Source organism: Atractosteus spatula, chromosome 1 (assembly GCF_055471065.1).
Source record: "Atractosteus spatula isolate fAtrSpa1 chromosome 1, fAtrSpa1.hap1, whole genome shotgun sequence".
Taxonomy (NCBI): domain Eukaryota; kingdom Metazoa; phylum Chordata; class Actinopteri; order Semionotiformes; family Lepisosteidae; genus Atractosteus; species Atractosteus spatula.
In genome coordinates this window covers 57,894,808-57,922,548 of record NC_142706.1, presented here as the reverse complement: position 1 = coordinate 57,922,548, position 27,741 = coordinate 57,894,808, and the positions used below count along the sequence as shown (strand labels likewise).

General features: G+C 52.4%; 3 protein-coding genes across 4 annotated transcripts in view; 2 read left to right on the top strand and 1 right to left on the bottom strand.

The window, feature by feature from the left end:
• The window catches only part of lmbr1l (limb development membrane protein 1-like), a 41,942-nt gene extending 38,183 nt beyond the window's left edge, over window positions 1–3,759 (bottom strand). The window contains exon 1 of the mRNA XM_088924821.1: window positions 3,541–3,759. Within this exon, the coding sequence (XP_088780947.1) occupies window positions 3,541–3,603 (63 nt within the window). The 5' untranslated portion in view covers window positions 3,604–3,759. The remainder of the gene's footprint in view (window positions 1–3,540) is intronic.
• A 1,369-nt stretch (window positions 3,760–5,128) lies between these two features.
• Window positions 5,129–10,403, top strand: dnajc22 (DnaJ heat shock protein family (Hsp40) member C22). Of its 2 annotated transcripts, none has more exons than XM_088916065.1 (4): window positions 5,129–5,252; window positions 6,405–7,067; window positions 8,137–8,438; window positions 9,183–10,403. In XM_088916065.1, exons 2-4 carry the CDS (start codon window positions 6,527–6,529, stop codon window positions 9,363–9,365), a joined length of 1,026 nt encoding a protein of 341 aa, XP_088772191.1. In that variant the 5' UTR covers window positions 5,129–5,252; window positions 6,405–6,526; the 3' UTR covers window positions 9,366–10,403. The 2 variants fall into 2 exon arrangements, with proteins under 2 accessions (XP_088772191.1, XP_088772183.1); XM_088916057.1 differs by having other exon boundaries at window positions 5,216–5,252; window positions 6,137–7,067.
• Window positions 10,404–12,790: 2,387 nt separating this feature from the next.
• On the top strand, window positions 12,791–27,276 carry ikzf4 (IKAROS family zinc finger 4). Its single transcript, XM_088915239.1, has 8 exons — window positions 12,791–12,880; window positions 16,593–16,647; window positions 19,181–19,285; window positions 20,855–21,148; window positions 21,886–22,053; window positions 23,507–23,650; window positions 25,650–25,781; window positions 26,447–27,276. Exons 2-8 carry the CDS (start codon window positions 16,608–16,610, stop codon window positions 27,274–27,276), a joined length of 1,713 nt encoding a protein of 570 aa, XP_088771365.1. The 5' UTR covers window positions 12,791–12,880; window positions 16,593–16,607.
• The last annotated feature ends 465 nt before the right edge of the window (window positions 27,277–27,741 follow it).

The following is a 27,741-nucleotide window of genomic DNA, read 5'->3' as shown; positions in this document are numbered from 1 at the left end:
CACTGTGACAAATACTCTGGGATTAGAGAAACATTCTTCTCTAAATAACAAATCTAATCTCAGAATTCCCACTCCTGGCAGAATCAGAACTGTTTCTAATCCTGCTGGGGGAGAAAACTCAACTGAGCTGCAGCCCAGGATGAGATCTCCTGTCACAGCCTGAGGGACAGAGACTAAGTCTCTCAAATAAATAATATTTTTTGGTGGTAAATGTCTTTATTGTAATTAATAAGCCATGTCAATAAAGCCCTTTGGTTTTAAATTCAAATGTCATTGGAAGAGGAAGGAAGAGACGGGCAGGAAGAGAGAGACAGTCTGTGTTACACATGGTTACTACACCAGGCTGCGTTCATGTCCATTTAGGTGTCACACGCGATTGCAGAAGTGCTTTGGTAATAACAGTCAAGTCAGGAAAGAGACTTGGACTCAATTTGTCCCAGATAGTGAGAGGGAGTGAGAAAGAGTGAAGTACTAGTGTGCAGCAGGTCCAAAGGTCTGAGCTCAGTGCTGCGTTGTACAGTAGTGCTGTGCTGAAGTCCACAGACGACTGAGCATCTCCACGTCACTCACTGCCACTGCACTGTCAGCACAGTCCAGACCAGTATAACACACCACAGACCACACCAGTATAACACACTACAGATCAGCATAACACACTACACAACACAGACCAGATCAGTATAACACACTACAGACCACACCACTATAAACCACTACAGATCAGTATACCACACTACAGACCACAGACCAGACCAGTATAACACACTACAGATCAGTATAACACACTACACACCACAAACCAGACCAGTAAAACACACTACAGACCAGACCAGTATAACACACAACACACCACAGACCAGATCAGTGTAACACACTACAGACCAGTATAACACACTACAGACCACACCACTATAAACCACTACAGATCAGTATACCACACTACAGACCACAGATCAGACCAGTATAACACACTACAGATCCATATAACACACTACACACCACAGACCAGATCAGTATTACACACTACAGACCACAGACCAGACCAGTATAACACACTACAGATCAGTATAACACACTACACACCACAGACCAGACCAGTATAACACACTACAGACCAGACCAGTATAACACACTACAGACCAGAATAACACACAACACACCACAGACCAGATCAGTATAACACACTACAGACCAGATCAGTATAACACACTACAGACCAGTATAACACACTACACACCACAGACCAGTATAACCCACTACAGGTTAGTGGAACATGCGATAGACCAGACCAGTATAACTCACTACAGACCAGACCAGCATAACCCACTACAGATTAGTGGAACACACTACAGACCAGTACAACACAGCCATGAACAAAATGACACAACAGAGACTGGTGCAACACACTACAGGCCAGTTCAGTGCAACACAGCTCAAACCATCATAACTCACTACAGACAGGGGCTCTTACCACTCCCCCAAGGCTGAGCACGACCTCTTTATTGGCTGTGGGGGAGGGGGGCTACTGCAAGCTGTTTGCCCCTGTTAAGTAAAAAAGCCTGGCTCGGCCACATATAGACCAGAGCAGTACAGCCCAGTCCAGAACAGCACCATCCGGACCAGAACAGTACAGAAGAATACTGTACAAAACAGCACAGTACAGCCCAGTCTAGAAGAGCTCAGTACAGCCCAGTCCAGTACAGCCCAGATCAGACCAGTACAGTACAGAAGAATACTCTACAAAACAGCACAGTACAGCCCAGTCTAGAAGAGCTCAGTACAGACCAGTCCAGAACAGCACCATCCGGACCAGTACAGTACAGCAGAATACTGTACAAAACAGCACAGTACAGCCCAGTCTAGAAGAGTTCAGTACAGCCCAGTCCAGTACAGCCCAGATCAGACCAGTACAGTACAGAAGAATACTCTACAAAACAGCACAGTACAGCCCAGTCCAGAAGACCTCAGTACAGCCCAGTCCAGAACAGCACCATCCGGACCAGTACAGTACAGAAGAATACTCTACAAAACAGCACAGTACAGCCCAGTCCAGAAGACCTCAGTACAGCCCAGTCCAGAACAGCACCATCCGGACCAGTACAGTACAGAAGAATACTCTACAAAACAGCACAGTACAGCCCAGTCTAGAAGAGCTCAGTACAGCCCAGTCCAGAACAGCACCATCCGGACCAGTACAGTACAGAAGAATACTCTACAAAACAGCACAGTACAGCCCAGTCTAGAAGAGCTCAGTACAGACCAGTCCAGAACAGCACCATCCGGACCAGTACAGTACAGCAGAATACTGCACAAAACAGCACAGTACAGCCCAGTCTAGAAGAGCTCAGTACAGACCAGTCCAGAACAGCACCATCCGGACCAGTACAGTACAGCAGAATACTGCACAAAACAGCACAGTACAGCCCAGTCCAGAAGAGCTCAGTACAGCCCAGTCCAGAACAGCACCATCCGGACCAGTACAGTACAGAAGAATACTCTACAAAACAGCACAGTACAGCCCAGTCTAGAAGAGCTCAGTACAGCCCAGTCCAGAACAGCACCATCCGGACCAGTACAGTACAGAAGAATACTCTACAAAACAGCACAGTACAGCCCAGTCTAGAAGAGCTCAGTACAGACCAGTCCAGAACAGCACCATCCGGACCAGTACAGTACAGCAGAATACTGTACAAAACAGCACAGTACAGCCCAGTCCAGAAGAGCTCAGTACAGCCCAGTCCAGTACAGCCCAGATCAGACCAGTACAGTACAGAAGAATACTCTACAAAACAGCACAGTACAGCCCAGTCCAGAACAGCACTATCCGGACCAGTACAGTACAGAAGAATACTCTACAAAACAGCACAGTACAGCCCAGTCTAGAAGACCTCAGTACAGCCCAGTCCAGTACAGCCCAGATCAGACCAGTACATTTTATGCCTCTCAGTCCCTCCATTCTCTCACGCTCCCCACCTTTATTCACACAGTCATGCAAACAACTACCTCAGCTGTAATCAGCAGAAATAGCCCCAATGCGCGCTGTGCACGCCGGCAGAACACGGAGTCTTCGCTCTGCTCGGTCCGACGAGGGGCTCCAGGGACAGACCTGGACTGTCACCTACAGATTCACCCGGCCGCCCTGCGCGCTTCGCGACACCTCCGAACGTCCTGCTCTCTCCCAGTTCGGACCCGCAGCTGTCAGAACCGCAGAACCGCTGTCGGAACCGTGCCCGTGTCTCCCCTGGCGGAGTTTACTCCCCAGCCGCGATCGTGGTGTACAGGGGCGTTTTCTTTTCACAAAACGACACCCTGACCTTAAAAACAGGACGGAGCGTTGTCCTCTGCGGTCTGCACCCCGCTGACCCCGTTTCAACCGGACGCCCGTCGCCCCCAAACTGAGACCACGTCACTCTCGCGCTCCGCTCACCCCATCTCAGCGCAGCGCCAGGGATACCGCACTTCGCTGCGGCTGTGCGGATTCCCCAAACATGCCATTTCCCTGTGCTGGAACAGCAAGATGAAAAGGTTGCTAGCACTCACGGTGATTTCTCGGACTCGGTTGTGGAACAGCTGCTCTCTAACAGTCACGTCGTCAGCTTCCATTCTCCGCAATAACCATGTCGTGAGAGTCGCTCAGCACACTGGAAAAAAAAACACGCGGCGGTTTTTTCGTCTTCGGCTTCTCCTACGAGGCTTGCATTTCTCTAAATACATCCGCAGAGACTCCCAGCGGCGCAGCCAGCCCCCGCGTACCCTAACAACCAGCTCCGACTCCGAGCGCACACGCTCTTGGGGAAATAGGGAGTCCGAGTCAGAGCACGATCCTGCTGCCGGCGGGCCGCCCATTGGGGGCGTGGCTCCGCCTCGAGTGGGAGGTGTCATCTGGGCGAAGGCGGGGCTTCACTGTGTCGGGAAACATCAGAGAGTAGGTGGATCTGCTTCCATACAGGGACGCCTCCAGGGTGATATGGGCGGTGACGAGAACGCTGGAACTCCCATTAAGGGGAGGGGCGAAGTGTCTTCCTTTGATAAATTGAATTTATCAAATTGTAGTCCCGCAGCGGATTGGCCGAGAACAGCCCAGGCTACAAGTCATTGGCCCGCCGAGGCGGAAGGCACCTCCAGGAAGAACGTGATTGGTTTAATGATAACTGTCATCATAGCAGTACGGAGTCGACGTGGTGGTTACAGAAAGCGCTGCGAACGAGACGAGTCAATTTTGTTTAAAATGTTAGGTTTTACCATTTTTTATGTCCAAAAATTATATAGCGCCAAAGCAACAAAGAACGCTGTGAAAAAAACTGCATATAAATCAGATTTACAAAAAGTATTATTAAACAAAATACAAAACAATAACATGGACTAAAACAATGCAAATGATAATAATAATAAATAATATCGATATATTAATCCCCGTCATGGCTTACCCCACAGCACTAAACAATATCTTGGTGTTGTGGTACAGGTATTCTGACACAGGTGATACAGGTGTTGTGGTACAGCTGTCTTGGTACAGTATTCTGATACAGGTGTTGTGGTACAGGTATTCTGACACGTGTTCTGGTACAGGTGTTCTGGTACAGGTGTTGTGGTAAAGGTGTTGTGGTACAGGTATTCTGACACGTGTTCTGGTACAGGTGTTGTGGTAAAGGTGTTGTGGTACAGGTATTCTGACACGTGTTCTGGTACAGGTGTTGTGGTAAAGGTGTTGTGGTACAGGTATTCTGACACAAGTGTTCTGGTACAGGTGTCGTGGTACAGGTGTCGTGGTACAGCTGTCTTGTACAGTATTCTGACACAGGTGTTGTGATGCAGGTATTCTGATACCTGTACCAGAGACCGAATAGTTATGTCGGAAAACCAGTACAGGTATTCTGATATAGTTATTAAGGTCAGGATATTCAGGTACAGGACACCCCCTCCGGTAAAGGGGTTCTACAATGTGGTGTATTTACTTCACAGATTTACATCTATTTACTGTAATTTTTGATCGGCAGTCACCAGTCAGGGCATTGTCCAGGTTATAGGAAATGTGAACCCTAGTTGTTAGAATCACACAGCGCTCTTACATGCGTTTTGCGTCAGCTAAACACATCGATAATTCCGCACATCGTGATTCAAGGCTCCAAATGTCAGGCGACAAGCAGCACGCTAGGAGAGTTTGTGTCCGAGCCGCAATTACTACAACGAGCTGGTGTCAAAGTCCACTGAATGCGATACACGGAGTAAGGGAGAGACGGAAGAGCTGTCAGGTGAGGATAAATGGTCAATTTACTTCGTCGCGTTGAATAAAAAACGACAATCGACAAAGCTCCTTCGTGGCGGTGGTCCGGACTGCTCAGGAACACGGGTTTAATCGCGGGGGCGCAGATCTCGCAGTCTTTCCACTCGGACCGCGGCGCGGGTTTCAGCCTTGAGCCTGAAGTACTCACGAAATACACGCTTCATTCAGGCTGTGCTAGGGCATGGGTCTAAACGTGATCGCGATCCCCGAGTGTTGATAGAAACCCTCAGACAATCCCCGACCCCCGGTTCCAAAGCGCGGGGCTCGTCGTGTCCGTTCGCTACCCGTCTGTACAGAACCGCTCTTGAACAGAAGTTCAAAAGCCAAGTTCCCTTAAAGAGGTAAACACACTTCGCGTCACCTCAGCTCACACAATCAACACGGTTGCTCGGGACCAAATGTGATATTTCTAATTCGTTTTTAAGTCACTGATCAGGAAGACGTAAGTGTCTGGCGGGGGCGTTAAGGTCAGAGGTGAGTCGTCCGTCGTTAGAGGAACCAGTGCCTGGTCTGCCTCTAGAGCGTCAGCGCGTTTCGTAGAGGGCTGAGATTTGAGCATTATCACACTGCTCCTCCGCCCTGCACAGATCCCAAAGAAACTCTCAGTCTCTGACAATCACCTCACAGATGGGCTATAGGAGCTGAATATTGTCAGTCGTGACCGGGTGCTCTTGCCAGGAAAATTTGATTTTATGATTCAAAATCCTCACATGTAAGTTAATATTTTCTTCCCAACATACATTACATGACCTCTTCTTCCATTATGGAACCAAATTTCATTAGTATAGAATACTGGGTATTAGTATAGAATACTATGAGGGCACTTGATGCATTAATTAAATGTCCCCACAGGTTACTTATAAAAGTCAGCTTAGATGACTACAAGGAAACAAGGAACTGTGGACCTAATTGGAAATCTAGGACTGGGAACAGCTGGCAGTGCTTTACACAAAGGGTGGTGGGAGCGTGGAACAAGCTGCCCATCCATGTTATTGAAGGCAATATCCTGGACAGGATCAAGCCGTGGCCAGATGAGATCCTCACATTAATAAGATCATGGGAAACGAATGAGCTGGAGGGCGTCCTCTTGTTAGTAACCTTTCTCCTGTTCTTTTGTTAGCTTTGAATTCCGAGAATAAACCATCAGAATGAAAGAAACGAGGGAAACCTGAGATCGCATTATTGCTGCCAGTGACCAGGTATAACTGCACAGCCCTGTAGCCTCTGCTCCTGGGCGCCCCCATGGGTAAGGGAGTGGCAGTGACATACGCACTTTGGGCTGTGGGCGGGCCCCTTGGACTGCACCACCTCTACCTGAGGCGGGACAGCCACGCCCTCCTCTGGCTGCTCACCTGCGGGGGATTTGGAGTGGGCTGGGCTCGGGAGATCTTCAGAATCCCCGCCTACGTGGAGGAGGCCAATCAGGGATCTGCGGGGGGGAGGGGGCAGAGGCGCAGAGCCCCGCCCCCTCCAGTGAGCCCCACCCGCTTTGCCGGGCAGGTGTGCGTGGGGATTTACTTTGGCGTGGTGGCTCTGATCGGGCTCAGCTCTCTCAGCTTCTTCTACCTGCTGGTGCTGCCGCTCTGCGTGGGCGCCGGGGTGCACCTGGTGTCCTGCGCGGGACACGAGACCTCCGACCTGCGCAAGACCCTGACGGCCTGCCTCCTCACCTCGCCCATCTTCTACGGCCGCGCCATCTCCACCCTTCCCATCAGCCTGGCGGCCAGTGTCACCGCTGCACAGAACCGGCGCTACAAGCAGCCCACGCCCCCCAAGCCGCTAGGTGAGACCAGTATGAGCTCCCTCTCCCTGTGTGAGTCTTCTGTCCCTCCCAGTTTGCCTCTCCAGCTCTCTCTTGGTCCCTGTGTGACTGTGTGTTGTAGATCAGCATGGTGCTGTCTCTGGATTTCTCTTTTATCAGTCCATCTTTCTCTGGGTAAGACATTTCCAACACAACTGCTACTGCAACTACTAATAGAAAAAACTGGTACTGCGGTGCAGAACTGAGGGCCGTCCCTGGGGTAGGGGGTAGCACTGCCAGTGCAGTGTAGCAGGAAGTGCACCTCTGTCTCCTATCTCCAGCGCTTTGATCCTAGAGTCACCCAGTTTCTATGTCCAGGCTGTGGTCACTGAGCCTGTCCTCTCTGGGCAGCCAGGTCTGCCTGTGTCCAGTTTCTATGTCCAGGCTGTGGTCACTGAGCCTGTCCTCTCTGGGCAGCCAGGTCTGTCTGTGTCCAGTTTCTATGTCCAGGCTGTGGTCACTGAGCCTGTCCTCTCTGGGCAGCCAGGTCTGTCTGTGTCCAGTTTCTATGTCCAGGCTGTGGTCAGTGAGCCTGTCCTCTCTGGGCAGCCAGGTCTGTCTGTGTCCAGTTTCTATGTCCAAGCTGTGGTCACTGAGCCTGTCCTCTCTGGACAGCCAGGTCTGCCTGTGTCCAGTTTCTATGTCCAGGTTGTGGTCATTGAGCCCGTCCTCTCTGGGCAGCCAGGCCTGTCTGTGTCCAGGCTGTGATCACTGCACATTGTCAGGATTTGATTCTCCTTACTGTCTCTCACCCTGGTCAGATACTTGGTCAGTGTGTATTGTTTACAGTCCCTGTGTCTCCCTTTCTCTCTGTTGGTTTAATCCAGGTCTTTTTCAGTTCTGTTCAGGTCAAAGATGCTCTGCTGCCCTGACTCACAGTAACAGTATTGCCAGAGCAGATATAGAGAAAATGAACAATATCCATAATTTCAGACACATGAACTGTCCTGCAAATCGAAAAAGAGAAAAAAAGAACATTATTCCACATGTACAGATTAGTATGCTGGTGAGGAAGAAGAGGGCTCTTTCTTTCTCTGTCCTCCCCCTGCAGGTGTCCGACTGTATCACTTAGGCCTGGCCTGGCTGGCCTTCACTGCTCCCCTGGGCTACTGCGTCTTCTACAACACCACTGCCACCCTCTCCTACCTGGTGGAGTGTGTCGCTGCCCTGCTGGACTGGCTGTGGTTCTTCCCCCAGCTGCAGAGGCTGCTGGGATTTTTCCTGCTGCTGCCCTACAGGGTGCTGTGCCTCCTGACTGGGGGCGGGGAGTTGGGAGGGCTGGGTGAGGACTGGGAGATCGTGCTGGAGAAGATGCTCTGGCAGCACTGGGAGAGAGAGCGCAAGTCCCGAGAGGTGAGTGTGCACGTGTGTGTGTATGAGTGTGTGTTTGTGTGCATGCGTGTGTGCATGTGTTCACCTGTGCATGTTTTTGCATATGTGTGTGCATGCGTGTGCATTTGTGTGCGTGCATGTGTTCACGTATGCATGTTTTTGCATATGTGTGTGCATACATGCATGTTTCTGCAGATGTGTGCACGTGTTTGTGCATGTGCATGTGTATGAGCATGAGAGTGCATATGTGTGTGCATGTGCACATGTGTTCAGTCCTTACTTCCGTCAACGCAGATCGCAGTGTCTCTGTGCCTCGGGGTGTGCTTATCTGTTTCTGTCTGTCCATGAAGAGGCATGGTATTTTCAGTTTACTCCCACTCTCCGTCAGTTTTACTGTGATTTCCCCATGACATCACTGTCAAAAGAGCCCAGGAAAGCTTAAAAACGAGAGGAGGCTGTTTGGCCCATCTTGCTCGTTTGTTTATTGTTTCAAAGGCCTATTGATCCAAGGACCAGATGTTCCACAGCTTGAAGAATTCCTGGGAATTGTCTTCAACTACATGGCTGGGCAGCTTGTTCCACACTCCCGCCTAGCTTTGTGTACAGAAGCTGCTCCTGTTCTCAGTTTTGCATGCTCTTCCATGGTCAGCTACTACACTTTTCTGTGCTTTACTCGTTCCTCTGCTTTTGCCACTATCTCACAGGGAATGATCCGGTTTTAAGCAGTCCAGACCCCAGTAAATGTTGCATCCCTGTACGTGTCAGGTGCTGTCGGTGAGCAGCGACGCGTCTCTAGATGAGATCACCCAGAGCTACAGGGAGCTGGTGAAACTCTGGCACCCTGACCACAACCCACAGAGACCTGAAGAGGCGGCCGAAAGGTTCCTGCAGATCCAAGAGGCGTACAAGACACTGCTGAGCCTGCACAAGACACAGCGTGGTGAATAACTAACCAGGAGGACACCCGAAACACAGCAGCACCGGGACACAGACATGACACACGCCTGTCTAGTGTTCACACCCTCCTGAACCCGAGTGGCTGCCACAGTACGAAATTCTCAGTTGTTGCTGCCATCTTGTGGCAGGCAGTAACATTACAAAGAATAAATTGAGGCAAAGTGAAAAGAGAGAAATGAATAAGCAGCATAGTAGAATATGATTTAATTATATTTTACTTAGGGCAACCGCTTCTACCCCTTCTGTGTTTCCTGCATTTAGTTATTCCCAATGCACCCTTCCTTGAAAAGAAATATAGACCTACTATGTTAAAATAGTACACAGCCAATCCAGTGCAAGTGTCCTGTCTTCTCCAACTGCTTCCCAATATTGTAAATTTCAGGTGCCTACCAAAGCATCTTTGTGAGGCCCTGCATGATGCAAAAGTCCCAGCTATGCCAGATCCTGTTGTGCCTTGTGTTGTGTTGGGTCTCACACTTGGCCTCTCCAGTCCAGGTCCCTATTTTCACACAGGGTGTCTCTGTAAGGCCTAGCTGCATATTAGAGTTATTTTTAAAAAGGACAAGAAGAACTAATAATGAAAAAAATATTTGTAGAAAGGAATTTGGTTAAAGTGACCTATGCAGCATGTACTGTATATTGCTACTATGTAAAATAACACATAGCAATCTCTCCCAACGTGTATTCCCTTACACAGATAATCTGAAACTGTAATGGATTAATTTTAACACTAGCTATAACACTAAAAGACACATGTTACTGTTCACCTGTAACTTGACTGCTCTACTGTACAGAGACTGTAGCTCCCATTGTAACAGGACTGTTCTACTGTACTGAGACTGTAGCTCCCATTGTAATGGGACTGTTCTACTGTACTAGAACTGTAGCTCTTATTTTAATAAGACTTACAAAGGTGCTCTCTTTGACCTTTTGAATTTATTGCTGTTGTAATTCTTTTTAAAGTGCTTTGAGATGGACTTTACTGTGGAAAGTGTCCATTTTAATAAAATCAATTAATAAACATTTGCATTTCCCATATTAATATGAAATCAATTTATAGTCACAGGGCAGATCCTGTTGTGATGTGACAAATGCACTGGAAAGCCTACAGTGTAGCTGAAGAATAGGAGCTGTATGTGGAGATGGGCTCTTGGCTGTCAGCTGCCCTTGTCTTTCAGGCTGGTTCTCCTCATTCAGCGTGTTGTGCTCTGCGTTTCGGGCTCCTGTGTGCTTTGCAAAGGAAACTAAGAAAAGAGACGAGAAGCAGCTTTCCTGGAAGCGCCTGGCCAACCCAAGGGCTGACATTTCACTGAGCACTTCCTGATCGAAACCGAGAGGTCGGCTCAGCACGGTGAGGATACGAGAGAGCGACCGGAGCTCTGGTTTCCTAGAAGAGCAATCGAGATTGCTAGAGATCTCGGTTTACTACCGTGTAATCTCTCAATGGACCGAGGGGGGACTTTGTTTTTTTGGTTCTGTTTTTGGAGTGTTGTTTCACTTGTCAAGAAACAGATCACCCGCTTCCTGGCGTCACTGCACAGGCTGCCTGCAGGGTTTTGATTCGCACTCAAGACTGTTTTTCAGCGGCAGCTCATCTGGCGCAGATTGGGCCCCCCATGTTGCTGTATGTGTGTCCCAGTGTGTGTGAGCGATAGTCTGTTTCACCTTCATTTCGCACTTAAAACAACAGACTGCTTCATGACGTTCTCTCCGAGAAATGTCTTCCTGTGTGAGTCTTGGCTTGAAGAAAATCGCACTGTCTCTTATACAGACACATACATGTGTTTGCCTGTGTCATGTTCTATATCAGAAGAAATGACTTGCAATTTGTTTCTATTAAGAGGAATGTACAAGATACATTTATATTTGTCAATCCATATTTATCTGTATTACAAGAAGCGTCTTTCGGTGTTATGGTATCTTTCCAAGTGCATGCAACATTTACTGACAGTTCCTACAAAGGTACCACAGCAGGAGTGCCAGACTGATGAAGTCTAATGAGGGTGGCCCAGCTGTCTCTGGCTGCGAACTTTGTCTTTGTATATGCAGAAGGCAGGGTTAAAAGTTTCCTTAGAGGGGTTGACACACCCATCATTGTGAAATGAAAGATATTAATTAATATTCACTCATATTATCTACTTCTGTATGTGTCTTATTAGTTCATCTGCTTTTTTAGCGGTTCAGTGGTGAGCGGTTTTGCACTGCTGCCTCACAGCTCTTGTGTCCCAGGTTCGGTTCTGGGCTGTTGCACCCTCCGTATGGAGTTTGCATGTGTTTCCCTGTGTTTTTTTGGTTTTCTCCCAAGGATATCCTGGTTGGGCTTTGTGGTGGTGCAGCACAGCACTGGGGCCCTGGATTCCATTCCTAGGGTATTATCTGTGTGGAGGTTGTATATTCTCACTTGTTTATGTGGGTTTCCTCCCACAAAAACAACATGCTGCTGGGTTAATTGGCTTCTGGGAAAACTGGCCCTGGAGTGAGAGTGTGTCTGTTTCTGTGTGTCCTGTGATGGACTGGCGTCCTGCCCCGAGTGTACCCTGCCTTGCACCTGTTGTTTGCTGGGATAGGCTCCGGCTCCCACGTGACGCTGATTTGGATACAGAGGTGCAAAAATGAAAGGATAGATGGATATTCTGGTTAAATCACCAGTATTACAAAGAAAGCACATCAGAAAACATACCTTCTGTCCCAGCTAAAAAAATGTGCTGTCTCTCAGCCAGTTCTCATGCAGTTTTACAGCGCTGTTATTGAGCGCATTCTGACTGCTTCTGTAACTGTCAATGCTCCTGCCTGCTCGGAAGGTCAACATCAAACATGACAAACATGCTCTTCCGAGGCGAACATTGGCTGTCATCTGCCCTGTATTGGAGATTTGCACAATTCCAGAGCAAAGTAATGGGCAGGAAAGATTGCTGATGACCCCTCCTACCCTGGTTACCACATATTTCATAATCTCCTCTCAAGAAAATGCTCACAGTCTATTAAAAACAGAACCACCCAGTATTTGAACAGCTTATTTTTGCTTCCCCTGATTTCCTACTTATATGTGCACTGTCTTAATGATGTTTGTGTATGGTTTATGTAGAATATTTTTCTAGCACCAAGTACATGAGAGTAAGGTCCTTGCACATACTTGGAGAATAAAGGGGATTGTCATCTGATCTGAACTGGTGCCTCTATGCTCTGTGCTTGTGTTTACTGTTTGATGCAGTGGTGTATCATCTGGGATGAAGTCTCGCCCCCGCTTTATTGGACTTATTGGACCCTTAACATAATGTAATCGCCTTTTGGTAATGGGTTTTTTAATTTAGATTCTCGATGTGCTCGGTGTTCCCTCGATCGACTCGCTCCGCGCTCGATGGCTCGTGCCTGTATCCCGGTGTCGGACCGGAAGTTGTTCGGGATTCCAGGTAAAAGCTACCGGAGATGCTGCCGTCGCCAGAGAAAACAAGCGGAAAGGCTGAGGTATAAATCCAAGTATCGGGGCCGATCGCCTGTCGCGACAGGTAAAGCAGTCGACAAGGGCTCAGGAAGAGGGAGCGAGGTGTGGGAGGAGGGGACAGTGGGGTTCCCAGGGCTGTCATCACAGGGCTGTCGCATCGGTCGGGGCGGTGGGTGCCATAGCAACGGCGCATAAGAAACATTATTTGTCTTCAGACAGACCTCGAGAATTGGTGCCCTGCCACTGTCGGCACGCCACAGATACGATAGCGGCCCCCCGAGATCGCTTGTAGTACTTTGTCGGTCGTGTGTCTGGCTGGCGGGGTGTAGGGGCTCCTCCGGGCGCCTGGCTGTCTCTGAAGTGTGTGTTGTCGCCGGGCGCTGGGCAGACTGCTCGCCCGGGCTGCAGGAGCTGAGCCGGGCAGCTCGACCAGTGTGCGGTCTGCAGTGTGCTTGTGTCTGCAGATCAAATGGTGTCTGGTCTCAGCGGAGCTTTTTTTTTGGCGTTGTGTTCAAGGTAGCAAGTTGGGTCGTTGAATTCCGAGACGGGTCAGGATGAATAAATTAGCGACACAGGAGTAGCTGCTGAGGGTCTGGTTCTGAGTGTCAGGAGGCGAGGTTCAGCCGGTCAGTGGCGTTCAGACTGGCGGTGCTGGAGAGCGCTCCGTGAGCCCTGTTCATTTCTGTTTGGATGACGTAAAATACCCTCCTCCCACTCCACACACACACACTTTCGCAGAGTTCCTGGAGAATGAGGTCCGTACAGGGGTCATGGCGTGACAGTGCCTGTCAGGGGAGCAGGTCAGTCCTCGGGTCACTGTGTGTGTCTGTGTGTCTGTGTGTCTGTGTGTCTGTGTGTGTGGAACTGTCCGTGGGCTGGACAGTCGATCCGTGCGTCACTTTGTGAGTTGAGTGTCAGAGTGTGGAGACAGTCATTGTGTCACCTGGCGAATCAGTCCTTGTGCATATCTCTTGGAGAGATGATAAATTGACAGTTATTGGTCACTGATGGAGTGATATGTCTCCCAAGCATGAATCCAGTGTTTATAGGATCTTTGGATAATGTACAAGATGCAGGATTTACCCCCTCTATTACCACATCCCATGCAGCGCCCCAGAATATGACTTGGACAGGGGGAACTCTGATCAGTGTGGGTTTTGTGTCTGGAGATGACATAGTTTTGCCGCTGGTGTGAAGAGCAGGTTTCTCACTGCTGAGCTCCTCACGGGGGGTGCAAAGACTGTGAAGTGTACATGAAGGTGGGTTGGAAATGAATTCACCGGCGAGCTGTGAGTGTGAGTGGCTGTGGTTTTTCGGTTGAATTTTCCACGCTGGCGGCTGTAAGGGCTGGATTGCAGTGCTCCTTGCTGTGAGTCTCAGGGCTTTTTAAAGAGAATTTCTACAAAGTTTCCATGAGCTAGCAGAGCTGTCTGAATGGAGACTGACTCATTAGAGGGACAGGAGTTTCCCTGATTGGATTAATCAGTCTGTCTCTCCTTCTGCTCTACCTCTTTTTCTATCTCTTTATGTAACATACACCTGTGTTTCTCTTTATTATTGTTCACACCAGTCTCTCATGTCTTGACTTTTACATACCTGTCTCCCCCTCTCCCCCTCGCTGTGATCGCCTGTCTCCCCCTCTCCCCCTCGCTGTGATTGCCTGTCTCTCTCTGTCCCTCTCTCTGTGATCGCCTGTCTCCCCCTCGCTGTGATTGCCTGTCTCTCTCTGTCCCTCTCTCTGTGATCGCCTGTCTCTCTCTCTGTCCCTCTCTCTTAATCGCCTGTCTCCCTCTCACCCCCTCGCTGTGATCGCCTGTTTCCCTCTCTCCTCTCACTGTGTGCGCCTGTCTCCCTCTTGCTGTGCTCCCCTGTCTCCCTCTGTCCCTCTCGCTGTGTGCGCCTGTCTCTCTCTCTGTCCCTCTCTCTGTGATTGCCTGTCTCCCTCTGTCCCTCTCGCTGTGTGCGCCTGTCTCTCCCTCTGTCCCTCTCTCTGTGATCGCCTGTCTCTCTCTCTCTCTCTCCCTCTCGCTGTGATCGCCTGTCTCTCTCTCTCTCCCTCTCGCTGTGATCGCCTGTCTCTCTCTCTCTCTGGCTGTGATCGCCTGTCTCTCTCTCTCTCTCTCTCTCTCTCTCCCTCTCACTGTGATCGCCTGTCTCTCTCTCTCTCCCTCTCGCTGTGATCGCCTGTCTCTCTCTCCCTCTCGCTGTGATCGCCTGTCTCTCTCTCTGTCCCTCTCTCTGTGATCGCCTGTCTCTCTCTCTGTCCCTCTCTCTGTGATTGCCTGTCTCTCTCTCTCTCCCTCTCGCTGTGATTGCCTGTCTCTCTCTCTCTCCCTCTCGCTGTGATCGCCTGTCTCTCTCTCTCTCCCTCTCGCTGTGATCGCCTGTCTCTCTCTCCCTCTCGCTGTGATCGCCTGTCTCTCTCTCTCTGTCCCTCTCGCTGTGATCGCCTGTCTCTCTCTCTCTCTCTGTCCCTCTCGCTGTGATCGCCTGTCTCTCTCTCCCTCTCGCTGTGTGCACCTGTCTCTCTCCTGCAGTGGAAACAGCTTCTCACTCACTCTTTCTCTGGGCCTTTTGCACTCTTCCTCCTCCTCCTCCTCCTCCTCCTCTCTCTGTCCTACTTTACTCATTTGCCCTCCCATCTCTCTGTTTTTTACTCAGCCTCTCTCTGTCCTGCCCTCAGCTTGAGGTATTTCTCACCCACTCACACCTGTTGTGTCGTTTCCTGGGTGTGTGTTAGAGGAGGGTGGGAGTGCGGAGGGGGGTAGGCAGCAGGGCAGGAGCCCTATAAGTGCGGGCGCAGAGGTGATGTGAGAGTACTGGGGATTGGAGCCCTCTCGGAGAGTGAAGATTCTGTCCTGCCGGTCACAGGCTCGCCCGCTGTCCGTGATTGACCAGGTCAGTACTCAGGCTGTGAGCAGTGTTACTCGGTTGGACACCCTGCTTGTCTTGGGACAGTTTCATTCTGTGTTTCGCTGTGGAATCTTGGAACCTTTTGGGGGGGACAGGGACCAGTTAGTCTGTGGCTGGGACAGCACCCTTCCCTTGTTAGCGCCGGGGATGTGAGGGGGTGCAGTTAGGCGAGAGAGTGGGGAGATCCCGTACGATGATGGTTTGGAACTCTGCAAAAACAAAGCACGAGCATTGAATCTCCAAATCCAGCCGCGGGATTTCTGGGAAATCAGGATGTGCCTGCCTCCTGTTGATTTAAAACCAGGAGGGCAGCGTGACGGGCACCGCGGACAGGGGCGCTGGTCTGGCGCTGGCACACGCGGTTGGGATGGTTGACTCGCGTCCTCGCTGGACAGGTTTGCACCTGGGGCCAGATCTGCTCCGTGGTGTCCAGGACCAGTGGGTCAGCTAGCCCAGTCCCCACAGGGGACGTCCAGCCTAGGCGGGGGCTCAGGCAGATCTCGGCTCAGGACCACCGAGAGGGATTCTGTCCGGAGCACAGCTGGGCTTCTCCCAGCGAGCTCTTTGTCTCGTGTCGATACATTAGGAGCTATGCAGGCATGACGATGTGAGGGGCTTGACATTTGTTTTCAGCTTTTTAGGTGCTTTTTTTCATTTCTGACCATCCATGTGGCACATCAGAATCACCAACTCGAAACGACAAATTTAGCTAAAGCTTGGCCGCCGGCCACCGGCTCTGCGGTGTGTGCGGCGAGTTTGGTCAGGCCGTGCGGAGCGAGCCCCGGTCTGTGTCCGAGGAGGGGGAGAGAGGAGCGCAGTCTGGGACCCCCTCCCTGTCTCTGACGCTGTGTCTCTGTCCCCAGCCCGCCTGAGTGAGGATGGAGTCTGAGGACTGTAACGGCCGCTCCTATGTGTCAGGTAAACCCTCTCTTTCTCCGGCTCCCTCTCTCTCTCTTCCCTTCTCTTTCCTCAGCGTCTTGTCTCTCGCCACTCGCTCCCCTGTCTCTTCCATCTCTTCCTTTCTTTCTCACTCTTTCCTCCCACTGTATTATGCACAGCATCATTCCTGGGAGACGGGCTCACTCCTGTTCAAATTCAAAGAGCTTTAGTGGTGTGACCGACAAATTACAGTGTTGCCAAAGCAGATACAAGCAAGACCACATTTACACACATTTCATATGACATACGAGACATAAACCCTTATTGAGAGACAGGTTCACTGTCTGTGTGATTTGTGTGGTGGTGTGATTTGTGTTGTTCATGTAATGCCGTCCGGGGGTTGGTGGGTGCCCGCTGGGTGATGGGACTCTTCTTTGGCTTTATCCGTGGCTCAGTAGGGCCTTTTCACAGTTATTTAATTGATCTCTTCTGTATGTTGATTAGCAATTGATATTGGCCTAATTCATCTGGGCTGCATACATAGTTTGGTGTTTCTCTGTGCACATGGAGGATATTTTTACAGAACTCTGTGTGCACGGCTTCCATGGAGTGTTTGTGCAATGTAGTGTCGATACTCCACGATGAGCTGATCTTCAGACCAAAACATGGCTAATTGTGGGTTCCAGTGTGTTGTTAAGTGTGATGTGGTACCTGTTTCCATGAGATCAGTTCAATTCAAGATGCTTTATTGGCATGACCAGAGAATAAATCAGTGTTGCCAAAGTCATACAAATACAATTAACATGAAATCTACAGACTTTTACAATATAGGCGCATCACAATAAATTTTCATACAAAAATATGGAGCATTATTGGGAGACAGACTCACTGTTCCTCAGGCTGTGACAGGAGATCACTTACTGGGCTGCCAGTTTAACTGAGATCTCTCTGTCTTCTGGATGACCATGACTCTGGTCTTGTCCAGATAGGCTGTCAGTGCCCAGGTGTGACAGTACTGCTCCAGCAGTGCCAGGCTCTGCTGCAGCCCCTGTTCTGGGTCCAGATGGGCTGTCAGTGCCCAGGTGTGACAGTGCTGCTCCAGCAGTGCCAGGCTCTGCTGCAGCCCCTGTTCTGGGTCCAGATGGGCTGTCAGTGCCCAGGTGTGACAGTACTGCTCCAGCAGTGCCAGGCTCTGCTGCAGCCCCTGTTCTGGGTCCAGATGGGCTGTCAGTGTCAGGGTGTGACAGTACTGCTCCAGCAGTGCCAGGCTCTGCTGCAGCCCCTGTTCTGGGTCCAGATGGGCTGTCAGTGCCCAGGTGTGACAGTACTGCTCCAGCAGTGCCAGGCTCTGCTGCAGCCCCTGTTCTGGGTCCAGATGGGTTGTCAGTGCCCAGGTGTGACAGTACTGCTCCAGCAGTGCCAGGCTCTGCTGCAGCCCCTGTTCTGGGTCCAGATGGGTTGTCAGTGCCCAGGTGTGACAGTACTGCTCCAGCAGTGCCAGGCTCTGCTGCAGCCCCTGTTATGGTAGTGACAGTGTAGAGCAGGAGGTTTATCTCTATGTCATGTAGTATGTGAACAGGTGTCACTGTGCACTTGTTTTTTGATTGAATTACATTTTAGCCTTCATGTCTGCAGCACTTTGTATAGCAGTCCTTCATTCCAAATAGAGTCTAGTGCTTTTCTTAAATAAAACAGGCAAATATTTTTCTTTTTTGGTGGTCATTTTGTTTATAAACATTGCTAAGGCAATAAGAAGCACCAGTACATTTACAAACATTTACAACAATAATACAGTCTTTTTATTTGGTTGTCTCACTGTCTTTTCCTCAGGCCATTTCAGGAGATCACATACTCTGTTGAGGAGTAGGAATTATTCTGCCAGGAGTAGGAATTCTGAGATTAGATTTGTTATTTTAGAGAAGAATGTTTCTCTAATCCCTGAGTATTTGTCACAGTGCAGCAGAAGGTGCATCTCTGTCTCTGCATCTCCCTGCTGGAAGTGGGAGCACAGCCTGTCCTCTCTGGGCAGCCAGGTCTGTCTGTGTCCAGTTTCTATGTCCAGGCTGTGGTCACTGAGCCTGTCCTCTCTGTGCAGCCAGGTCTGTCTGTGTCCAGTTTCTATGTCCAGGCTGTGGTCAATGAGCCTGTCCTCTCTGTGCAGCCAGGTCTGTCTGTGTCCAGTTTCTATGTCCAGGCTGTGGTCACTCAGCCTGTGCTCTCTGGACAGACAGGTCTGATGGTGTCGCCCAGTTTCTGTGTCCAACAGTAATGTTGTTCTGTTCACCACCAGTTTTCATGGTGTTTCCTGTAATCGGGTGCATGAGAGCTCTGATGTCTGTGTGCGGTGACAAACTCTGTGTCCTCACAAAGGGAAATGAGGAAATGTGGGCAATGTGTGTGTTTTCAAGCCCGCTGTGGAGTGTGAGTGTGTGTTCACAGGGCTCTAGCAATGTGTGTGTTGTAGACTGTGCGCTCACAGGGCTGTAGCAGTGCGTGTATGTGTATTCACAGTGCTGTAGCACTGTGTGTTGTAGGGTGTGTGTGTATTCACAGGGCTCTTGCTGTGTTCCAGGCAGTGGAGACTCGTCGCTGGAGAGGGAGTTCACGGGGAGTCTTGGAGGGCCGACTGTTAGCACCCCCAACAGCCAGCACTCCTCCCCCAGCCGCTCACTGAGCGGTGAGTACACACTGGCCTGCTGTTACACACCACTGCACACCCACACTCTGTCACACACTGTCATGCTGTAACACTCTGACTGTTATACACTACACCCACACTCTGTCACACACTGTCATGCTGTAACACTCTGACTGTTATACACTACACCCACACTCTGTCACACACTGTGACGCTGTAGCACCCTGACTGTTATACACTACACCCACAGTCTGTCTCACACTGTCACACTGTAACACCCTGACGGTTCTACACTACACCCACACACTGTCACGCTGTAGCACCCTGACTGTTATACACTACACCTACACTCTGTCTCCTCACACTGTCACACACTGTAGCACCCTGACAGTTCTACACTACACCCACACACTGTCACGCTGTAGCACCCTGACTGTTATACACTACACCTACACTCTGTCTCCTCACACTGTCACACACTGTAGCACCCTGACAGTTCTACACTACACCCACACACTGTCACGCTGTAGCACCCTGACTGTTAAACACTACACACTGTTACGCTGTAGCACCCTGGCTGTTATACACTACACCTACACTCTGTCTCCTCACACTGTCACACACTGTAGCACCCTGACAGTTCTACACTACACCCACACACTGTCACGCTGTAGCACCCTGACTGTTATACACTACACCTACACTGTCTCACACTGTCACGCTGTAGCACCCTGACTGGTATACACTACACCCACACTCTGTCTCACACTATCACACTGTAGCACCCTGACTTTTATACACTAAACCAACACTGTCTCACATTGTCACACTGTACCACCCTGAAAATTACATACAGACATATTGTCACACTGACACACTGGCACACACTAACATTACACATTGGTGCACTGTTACTGACACACAATTGCACACTTCTCATCTCACTCACTGAATATTACACACTGTTAACACATAGACTATCAGACTGTTGCACTATAGCACACTATTTTAATAATGGTAGATTGTTGGACAATATTACATAATAACCATTATGCATTGACTGTATAATGCACACTTCTATACTCTAGAGGACTGTTCCACACTGGGTGTTACACTCTGATGCACTCTTGCACAGCGACTTTTTCACACTGGTGGCGCATTACACCATATTAGATTCTGAAGCACTATTACGTGCTGACAGTTACCATTGCACTCCGACATGCACAAGAAACACCCTGTCACTTTCACTGTATATTCTGTTCACTGTTACCTACTACTATAGCCTAAATATCTGCACAGATACTGACACGGACATGATGCAGTCACTGTTACTTTCATAGTGCAACACACTGATGCCTGGACTAATGTACACTGTTACTGATACACACATTGACATGTTGACATGGTGCTACACACTTACTCACACATTGTCATCCCTGGCATTGCCACACACACTGCTACACCCACGGACACAAACTGGCACACACTCTCAGTTGGCCTGCCTGTAGTGCTGTACAGTACCACTGCACTGCCAGCCTGCCTCCTGATTAGCAGGAAAATTAAAAAATCTCTCTCTCCCTCCCTCCCTCTCTCTCTCCGTGGCTCCAGCGAACTCCATCAAGGTGGAGCTGTACAGCGATGAGGAAGTGGGGCGGCTGCGGGCTGGAGAGGACAGGGGCGGCGACCGGGAGGAGGCAGGGGCGGACAGGCTGGAGGAGGGGGGTGGCGGTGGAGGGGGCAGTGGTGGGGGTGGGGGTGGGGGCAGCTACTGTGATCTGGCCAGCCCCGAGCCCGTCTCCCCAGGGGGCATCCGACTACCCAACGGCAAACTGAAGTGCGACGTCTGTGGGATGATCTGCATCGGCCCCAACGTCCTGATGGTGCACAAGCGCAGCCACACGGGTGAGAGGTGGGAGTGGGGTGTAGAGACAGGGCAGAGGGGGAGGGTGGGGCGTAGAGATAGGGTGTATGTGGAGGGGGGCAGAGAGGTAGGGTTGGGCATAGAGACCGGGCGTATGGGACAGAGGGGTAGGTTTGGGCGTATGGGGATGGAGGGGCACGGTGGAGGGTGGCAGAGGGGTAGGGTGGGGTGTATGGGGACAGAGGGGCACAGTGGAGGGGGCCAGAGGGGTAGGGTGGGACGTAGAGATGGGGCGTATGGGACAGAGGGGTAGGGTGGGGTGTATGGGGATGGAGGGGCACGGTGGAGAGAGGCAGAGGGGTAGGCTGGGGCACAGAGACATGGGGGAGGGGGCAGAGGGGTAGGGTGGAACACAGAGACAGGGCGGAGGGGGCAGAGGGGTAGGGTGGGTCCCAGAGACAGGGCAGTGGGGGACAGGGGGGCAGGGCGGGGCCCAGAGACAGGGCAGAGGGGGACAGGGGGGCAGGGTGTGGCCCAGAGACAGGGCAGTGGGGGACAGGGGGGTAGGGTGGAACACAGAGACAGGGCGGAGGGGGCAGAGGGGTGGAAAGGCATGACAGAGGGGCAAGGGCATGGGATGGGGTTGGATCAGGGGGTGGAGGGGTGTGGCAGCAGTGGAGGCAGAGTGGTGGGGGCGAGGTGGATGGGCAGAGCAGTGAGTAACATTGTCTGTTGTGTGTGTGCGTCAGTGTGTAACTGTGTGTGTGCATGTTGCCAGGTGAGAGGCCGTTCCAGTGTAACCAGTGTGGCGCCTCCTTCACCCAGAAAGGGAACCTGTTAAGACACATCAAGCTGCACTCTGGGGAGAAGCCTTTCAAGTGCCCCTTCTGCAGCTACGCCTGCCGCCGCAGAGACGCGCTCACCGGACACCTCCGCACCCACGCTGGTGAGAGGGGTGGATCAGAGGAGAGGGGGTACCAGAAGGACAGGAGAGGAGCAGGACAGAGGGCTAGAGAGGGAGAGATTCGGGACACAGGCAGAGGATCAGAGAGGGAGGTAGGGATGGAGAGAATGAGGGTGGTGGAGGAGAGAGGGCTGTTTGCAGCCAATGGGAGCAAGGCAAGATAGCGAGCCAGAGACAGGTCTGTGGCTAGGAGGGGCCGTGTCAAGAGTACAGTACATGGAGTACAGAACACACCGCACGCTACACAATGACATTTAAAAAGGCAGAATAACAGGAAATCCTGTTGATGTTTTGAAGTCGTGAAGATGTCTTCATTAGACATTAATATACATGTGTGAGACGTTCGCGCCGGTTTACGGAGGGAGGGCTGGCCGTTCTGCCATGCAGTGGAGTTCCGAAGAATCTGGTTTTTCTGAAATGGCGTTTTCCGGTTATGAAATCACCGCGTTTTCCTCTCCTTTTTTGGCGTGTTTTTCCCCGCTGCGCGGTACTGATGAATGTTGGGGCGCAGTGCGTGGGCCCAGGGCTGATGGCCGTGCGTCACAGATGAATGAACGTGGCAGAGTTTTCGGGAAATCGCTGTGTCACGCTGTGAGCGGAGGTGACCGTTTTCTTTGAATTCCATCATTTTTACAAAAGTGTGGTGCAGAACTGGAAATCCCTGCTAATGGGGAAGCCACACATTCAGTTTTGCAAGCCTTCCTTGAGCCAGACTCTTGGGATTATAGGCAGTCCTGGTCCTGGGGGGTCAGTGTGTCTGCAGGGTGTCCATTCCTGGTCCTGGGGGGTCAATGTGTCTGCAGGGTGTCCAGTCCTGGTCCTGGAGGGGTCAGTGTGTCTGCAGGGTGTCCAGGCCTGGTCCTGGGGGGTCAGTGTGTCTGTGGGGTGTCCAGTCCTGGTCCTGGTCCTGGTCCTGGTCCTGGTCCTGGTCCTGGTCCTGGTCCTGGGGGGGTCAGTGTGTCTGTAGGGTGTCCTGTCCTGGTCCTGGTTCTGGGGGGGTCAGTGTGTCTGTAGGGTGTCCAGTCCTGGTCCTGCACTGCAGGGTCAGGCTCCCAAGGATCAGGATTCATGTTTTGGGGATTTTTTTTATTCAGGTGTTTGTCTTTCCTTCTTGAAAGAGAGGTCTAGTCTCACCCCTTGGGTCAGTGCAGCACGAACAAGAAGCTCAGACCTCTGCTGTCCAACCCGTGTCCCCTGGAGCACCCAGTGGACACCTCCCACCTGAGCTGCCAGACTTCAAAAGGACTGGAATCTTGTGGTGCTGTCAAGTCTCAGGCTGTTATTCTTTTAAGAATAGTTTGTGCAACCTTGGGCTGAGTTAAGGGTATCAGACTCCTCCCAGTCAGGGAAGAGGGCATGTCTGCTGTTCAGTCAACTCTACCCCACCATCTTCTCACACTCCATCTCCCTTTGTCCCTCCCTCTCTCTCTCTCAGTGTCCTCTCCCACAGTGGGGAAGCCCTTTAAGTGCAGTTACTGTGGTCGGAGCTACAAGCAGCAGAGCACACTGGAAGAGCACAGGGAGCGCTGCCACAGCTACCTGCAGAGCCTGGAGACGCACCCTGCACAGAGCGGCCAGGGTAACACACTGACACACCAACCCTTCACGCACAGAGCGGCCAGGGTAACACACTGGCACAGCACACTCCCTGAACAGAGCGGCCAGGGTAACACACTGACACAACACACTCCCTGCACAGAGCGGCCAGGGTAACACACTGACACAACAGCCCCCCTGCACAGAGCGGCCAGGGTAACACACTGACACAGCACACTCCCTGCACAGAGCGACCAGGGTAACACACTGACACAACAGCCCCCCTGCACAGAGCGGCCAGGGTAACACACTGACACACCAACCCTTCCTGCACAGAGCGGCCAGGGTAACACACTGACACAGCACACTCCCTGCACAGAGCGACCAGGGTAACACACTGACACATCACCCCCCCTGCACAGAGCGGCCAGGGTAACACACTGACACACCAACCCTTCCTGCACAGAGCGGCCAGGGTAACACACTGACACAACAGCCCCCCTGCACAGAGCGGCCAGGGTAGCACACTGACACAACACCCCCCCTGCACAGAGCGGCCAGGGTAACACACTGACACACCAACCCTTCCTGCACAGAGCGGCCAGGGTAACACACTGACACAACACACCCCTTGGACAGAGCGACCAGGGTAACACACTGACACACCAACCCTTCCTGCACAAAGTGGCCAGGGTAACACACTGACACAACACACTCCCTGCACAGAGCGACCAGGGTAACACACTGACACAACACACTCCCTGCACAGAGCGACCAGGGTAACACACTGACACAACACACTCCCTGCACAGAGCGGCCAGGGTAACACACTGACACACCAACCCTTCCTGCACAGAGCGGCCAGGGTAACACACTGACACACCAACCCTTCCTGCACAGAGCGACCGGGGTAACACACTGACACACCAACCCTTCCTGCACAGAGCGGCCAGGGTAACACACTGACACAACACCCCCCCTGCAAAGAGCGACCGGGGTAACACACTGACACAACACACCCCCTGCACAGAGCAGCCAGGGTAACACACTGACACAACACACTCCCTGCACAGAGTGGCCAGGGTAACACACTGACACAACACACTCCCTGCACAGAGCGACCGGGGTAACACACTGACACAACACACTCCCTGCACAGAGCGGCCAGGGTAACACACTGACACAACACACCCCCTGCACAGAGCGGCCAGGGTAACACACTGACACAGCACACTCCCTGCACAGAGCGGCCAGGGTAACACACTGACACATCACCCCCCCTGCACAGAGCGGCCAGGGTAACACACTGACACACCAACCCTTCCTGCACAGAGCGGCCAGGGTAACACACTGACACAACACACCCCTTGCACAGAGCGACCAGGGTAACACACTGACACACCAACCCTTCCTGCACAAAGTGGCCAGGGTAACACACTGACACAACACACTCCCTGCACAGAGCGACCAGGGTAACACACTGACACAACACACTCCCTGCACAGAGCGGCCAGGGTAACACACTGACACACCAACCCTTCCTGCACAGAGCGGCCAGGGTAACACACTGACACACCAACCCTTCCTGCACAGAGCGACCGGGGTAACACACTGACACACCAACCCTTCCTGCACAGAGCGGCCAGGGTAACACACTGACACAACACCCCCCCTGCAAAGAGCGACCGGGGTAACACACTGACACAACACACCCCCTGCACAGAGCAGCCAGGGTAACACACTGACACAACACACTCCCTGCACAGAGTGGCCAGGGTAACACACTGACACAACACACTCCCTGCACAGAGCGACCGGGGTAACACACTGACACAACACACTCCCTGCACAGAGCGGCCAGGGTAACACACTGACACAACACACCCCCTGCACAGAGCGGCCAGGGTAACACACTGACACAACACACTCCCTGCACAGAGCAGCCAGGGTAACACACTGACACAACACACTCCCTGCACTATGAGCTGTGAGTGCACAGTTGCCAGCGTGCGCGCACTGACCGGTGTGTCTGCGCCGTGCAGGGGAGGAGTTGCGGGACCTGGAGCTGATGCCGGACTCTCTCCTGCACCCCTCCACCGAGCGGCTGACCTTCATTGACCGCCTGACCAACAGCATCGCCAAGCGCAAGAGGTCGACACCACAGAAATTTGTGGGTGAGATGTGCTTTCCCTCTCTTCTGTCCTCTCCCTCCCTCCTTCTGCTGTCTCCTCCATTTAAGCTCCAGTGTTAAAACCCACACGAACACAGAGGGCACATACAAACTCCACGCAGAATTGAACCCAGGGCCCCAGCGCTGCAAGGCAGCAATGCTGACCACCGCACACACCCGCAGCCCAGCGTCGTGCAGCTAGAATGCACAATGGAAAAGGCACACAATGCTGGACTATACAGGGTATTGAAGTGAGGCATGTTGAAATGCTCTAGTAAGCCCTCTTTTAGAATACTGAGTGCAGTTGTAGTCTCCACGTTACAGAAAATATACCGCTGCTCTGGAATCTATCCAGAGAAGAGCAACCAGAGACATTTTTGGGACTTAGGGGCATGCCCTTCTTCCTATTGTGGAAGCACATTTTACACCCAGAAGAGGAGGTACTTCCTTAACCAAAGAGTGGCGGGAGTGTGGAACAAGCTACCCAGTCATAGTGTTGAAGCCAATACTTTGGCTTCTTCCAAGAGACAGTGGGAGATCCTGGGTGAGATCCTGAGTGATCAACTTTTTTTATCAATTAGCTATCCATTGATCAATTAGCTGCGGGCTACGAAACGGGCTGGTCAGATCTCAGGAGGAAGGTGATGAGGGTCTGTCTGTGCTCCGCAGGAGAGAAGCACATGCGGCTCAGCGTCTCCGACATGCCCTTTGACCTCAACGCCAGCTTTGAGAAGGAGGGGGACCTGCTGGGCTCGCAGCACATGGGGACGGATGGCTTCGTGGGGGGAGGTGGGGGATACCTGGGGGTGGGGGGCCAGGAGCCCCTGAGACCTCTGCGGCTGCCCCCCCCCCACCCCACCTGCCTGTCGGAGCTGACCCCCGTCATCAGCTCCGTCTACACCCAGCTGGCGCCGCTCGGGCCGCGCCTGGACTGCACGGGCAGTGTGGCGCTGGCGCCGGCGGGGCGGGAGGCCGGCGAGGGGCACGAAGACCTGCCCCTGGCCCGCAGCCACGGGGCGTCGCCTAGCAACGGCTGCCACGACTCCACGGACACGGAGAGCACGCCGGAGGAGCAGTACCCCACCACGACGGCTGCCGCCATCGCCAACAGCGTGGGCGGCCACCAGCCGCCGCTGCCCACGCTCCTGCGCGCCCGGCCTGACAGGCACAGCCCCAGCCACGCCAAAGAGAGGGAGCGAGAGAGCGAGAGGGAGAGGGAGGAGGGCGCCGCGCTCCCCCAGGCCCCGGCCCCCGCCTCAGGCCCCGGCAGCCCCCCAGCGCGGGAGGCGGTGCGCGTGGTGGACGCGGAGGGCCGGCCGGTGCGCTGCTTCCGCTGCGAGCACTGCCGCATCCTCTTCCTGGACCACGTCATGTTCACCATCCACATGGGCTGCCACGGCTTCCGGCAGCCCTTCGAGTGCAACATCTGCGGCCACCGCAGCCAGGACCGCTACGAGTTCTCCTCCCACATCGTCCGCGGCGAGCACAAGGTGGGCTGAATGGGGCGGGGCTGGTGGGCGGGGCAGGTGGGTGGAGCATGGCTGGTGGGCGGGGCGCGTGGGTGTGGCGCGGCTGGTGGGCGGGGCGCATGGGTGGGGCGCGGCTGGTGGGCGGGGCTCCAGGCGGTTTTTGGAAAAGGCTGAAGTCTGTTGAACACGGTGGGGGGGAGGGGGCCTCAACTTCTTTTCTCGAAGGCCACAAGCAGGTCCTCCACATGAGGTCTTAATTACTTAACTGAATGTGTTAATTGCTTATTCCAACCAATTAACCCATTTCCCCAGGTCTTAAGCTGTTGATAGACCCCCCCCTCCCCCCCGTGCTGTGTGGCCTGTCACACTGGAGTTGGGGGACCCCTGGTTTTCGAGCAGGGATCAGGGGGGGCGCCTGGACTGGGTCTGGGTTTGGTCTGCACCAGGGGACACAACCTGACCACACCAGCGGTTCGTTCTGATTTTCTCCTTGAA

What these genes read in the sequence shown, in the direction of transcription:
- dnajc22 (XM_088916065.1), top strand. Translation starts at nt 6,527, where the DNA reads ATGGGTAAGGGAGTGGCAGTGACATACGCACTTTGGGCTGTGGGCGGG. An exon ending in CACGCCCCCCAAGCCGCTAG is followed by an intron (nt 7,068 to 8,136) that starts GTGAGACCAGTA and finishes CTCCCCCTGCAG; the next exon opens with GTGTCCGACTGTATCACTTA. An exon ending in GAGAGCGCAAGTCCCGAGAG is followed by an intron (nt 8,439 to 9,182) that starts GTGAGTGTGCAC and finishes TGTACGTGTCAG; the next exon opens with GTGCTGTCGGTGAGCAGCGA.
- ikzf4 (XM_088915239.1), top strand. Translation starts at nt 16,608, where the DNA reads ATGGAGTCTGAGGACTGTAACGGCCGCTCCTATGTGTCAG. An exon ending in CCCCAGCCGCTCACTGAGCG is followed by an intron (nt 19,286 to 20,854) that starts GTGAGTACACAC and finishes CCGTGGCTCCAG; the next exon opens with CGAACTCCATCAAGGTGGAG. An exon ending in CCCTGCACAGAGCGGCCAGG is followed by an intron (nt 23,651 to 25,649) that starts GTAACACACTGA and finishes TGCGCCGTGCAG; the next exon opens with GGGAGGAGTTGCGGGACCTG.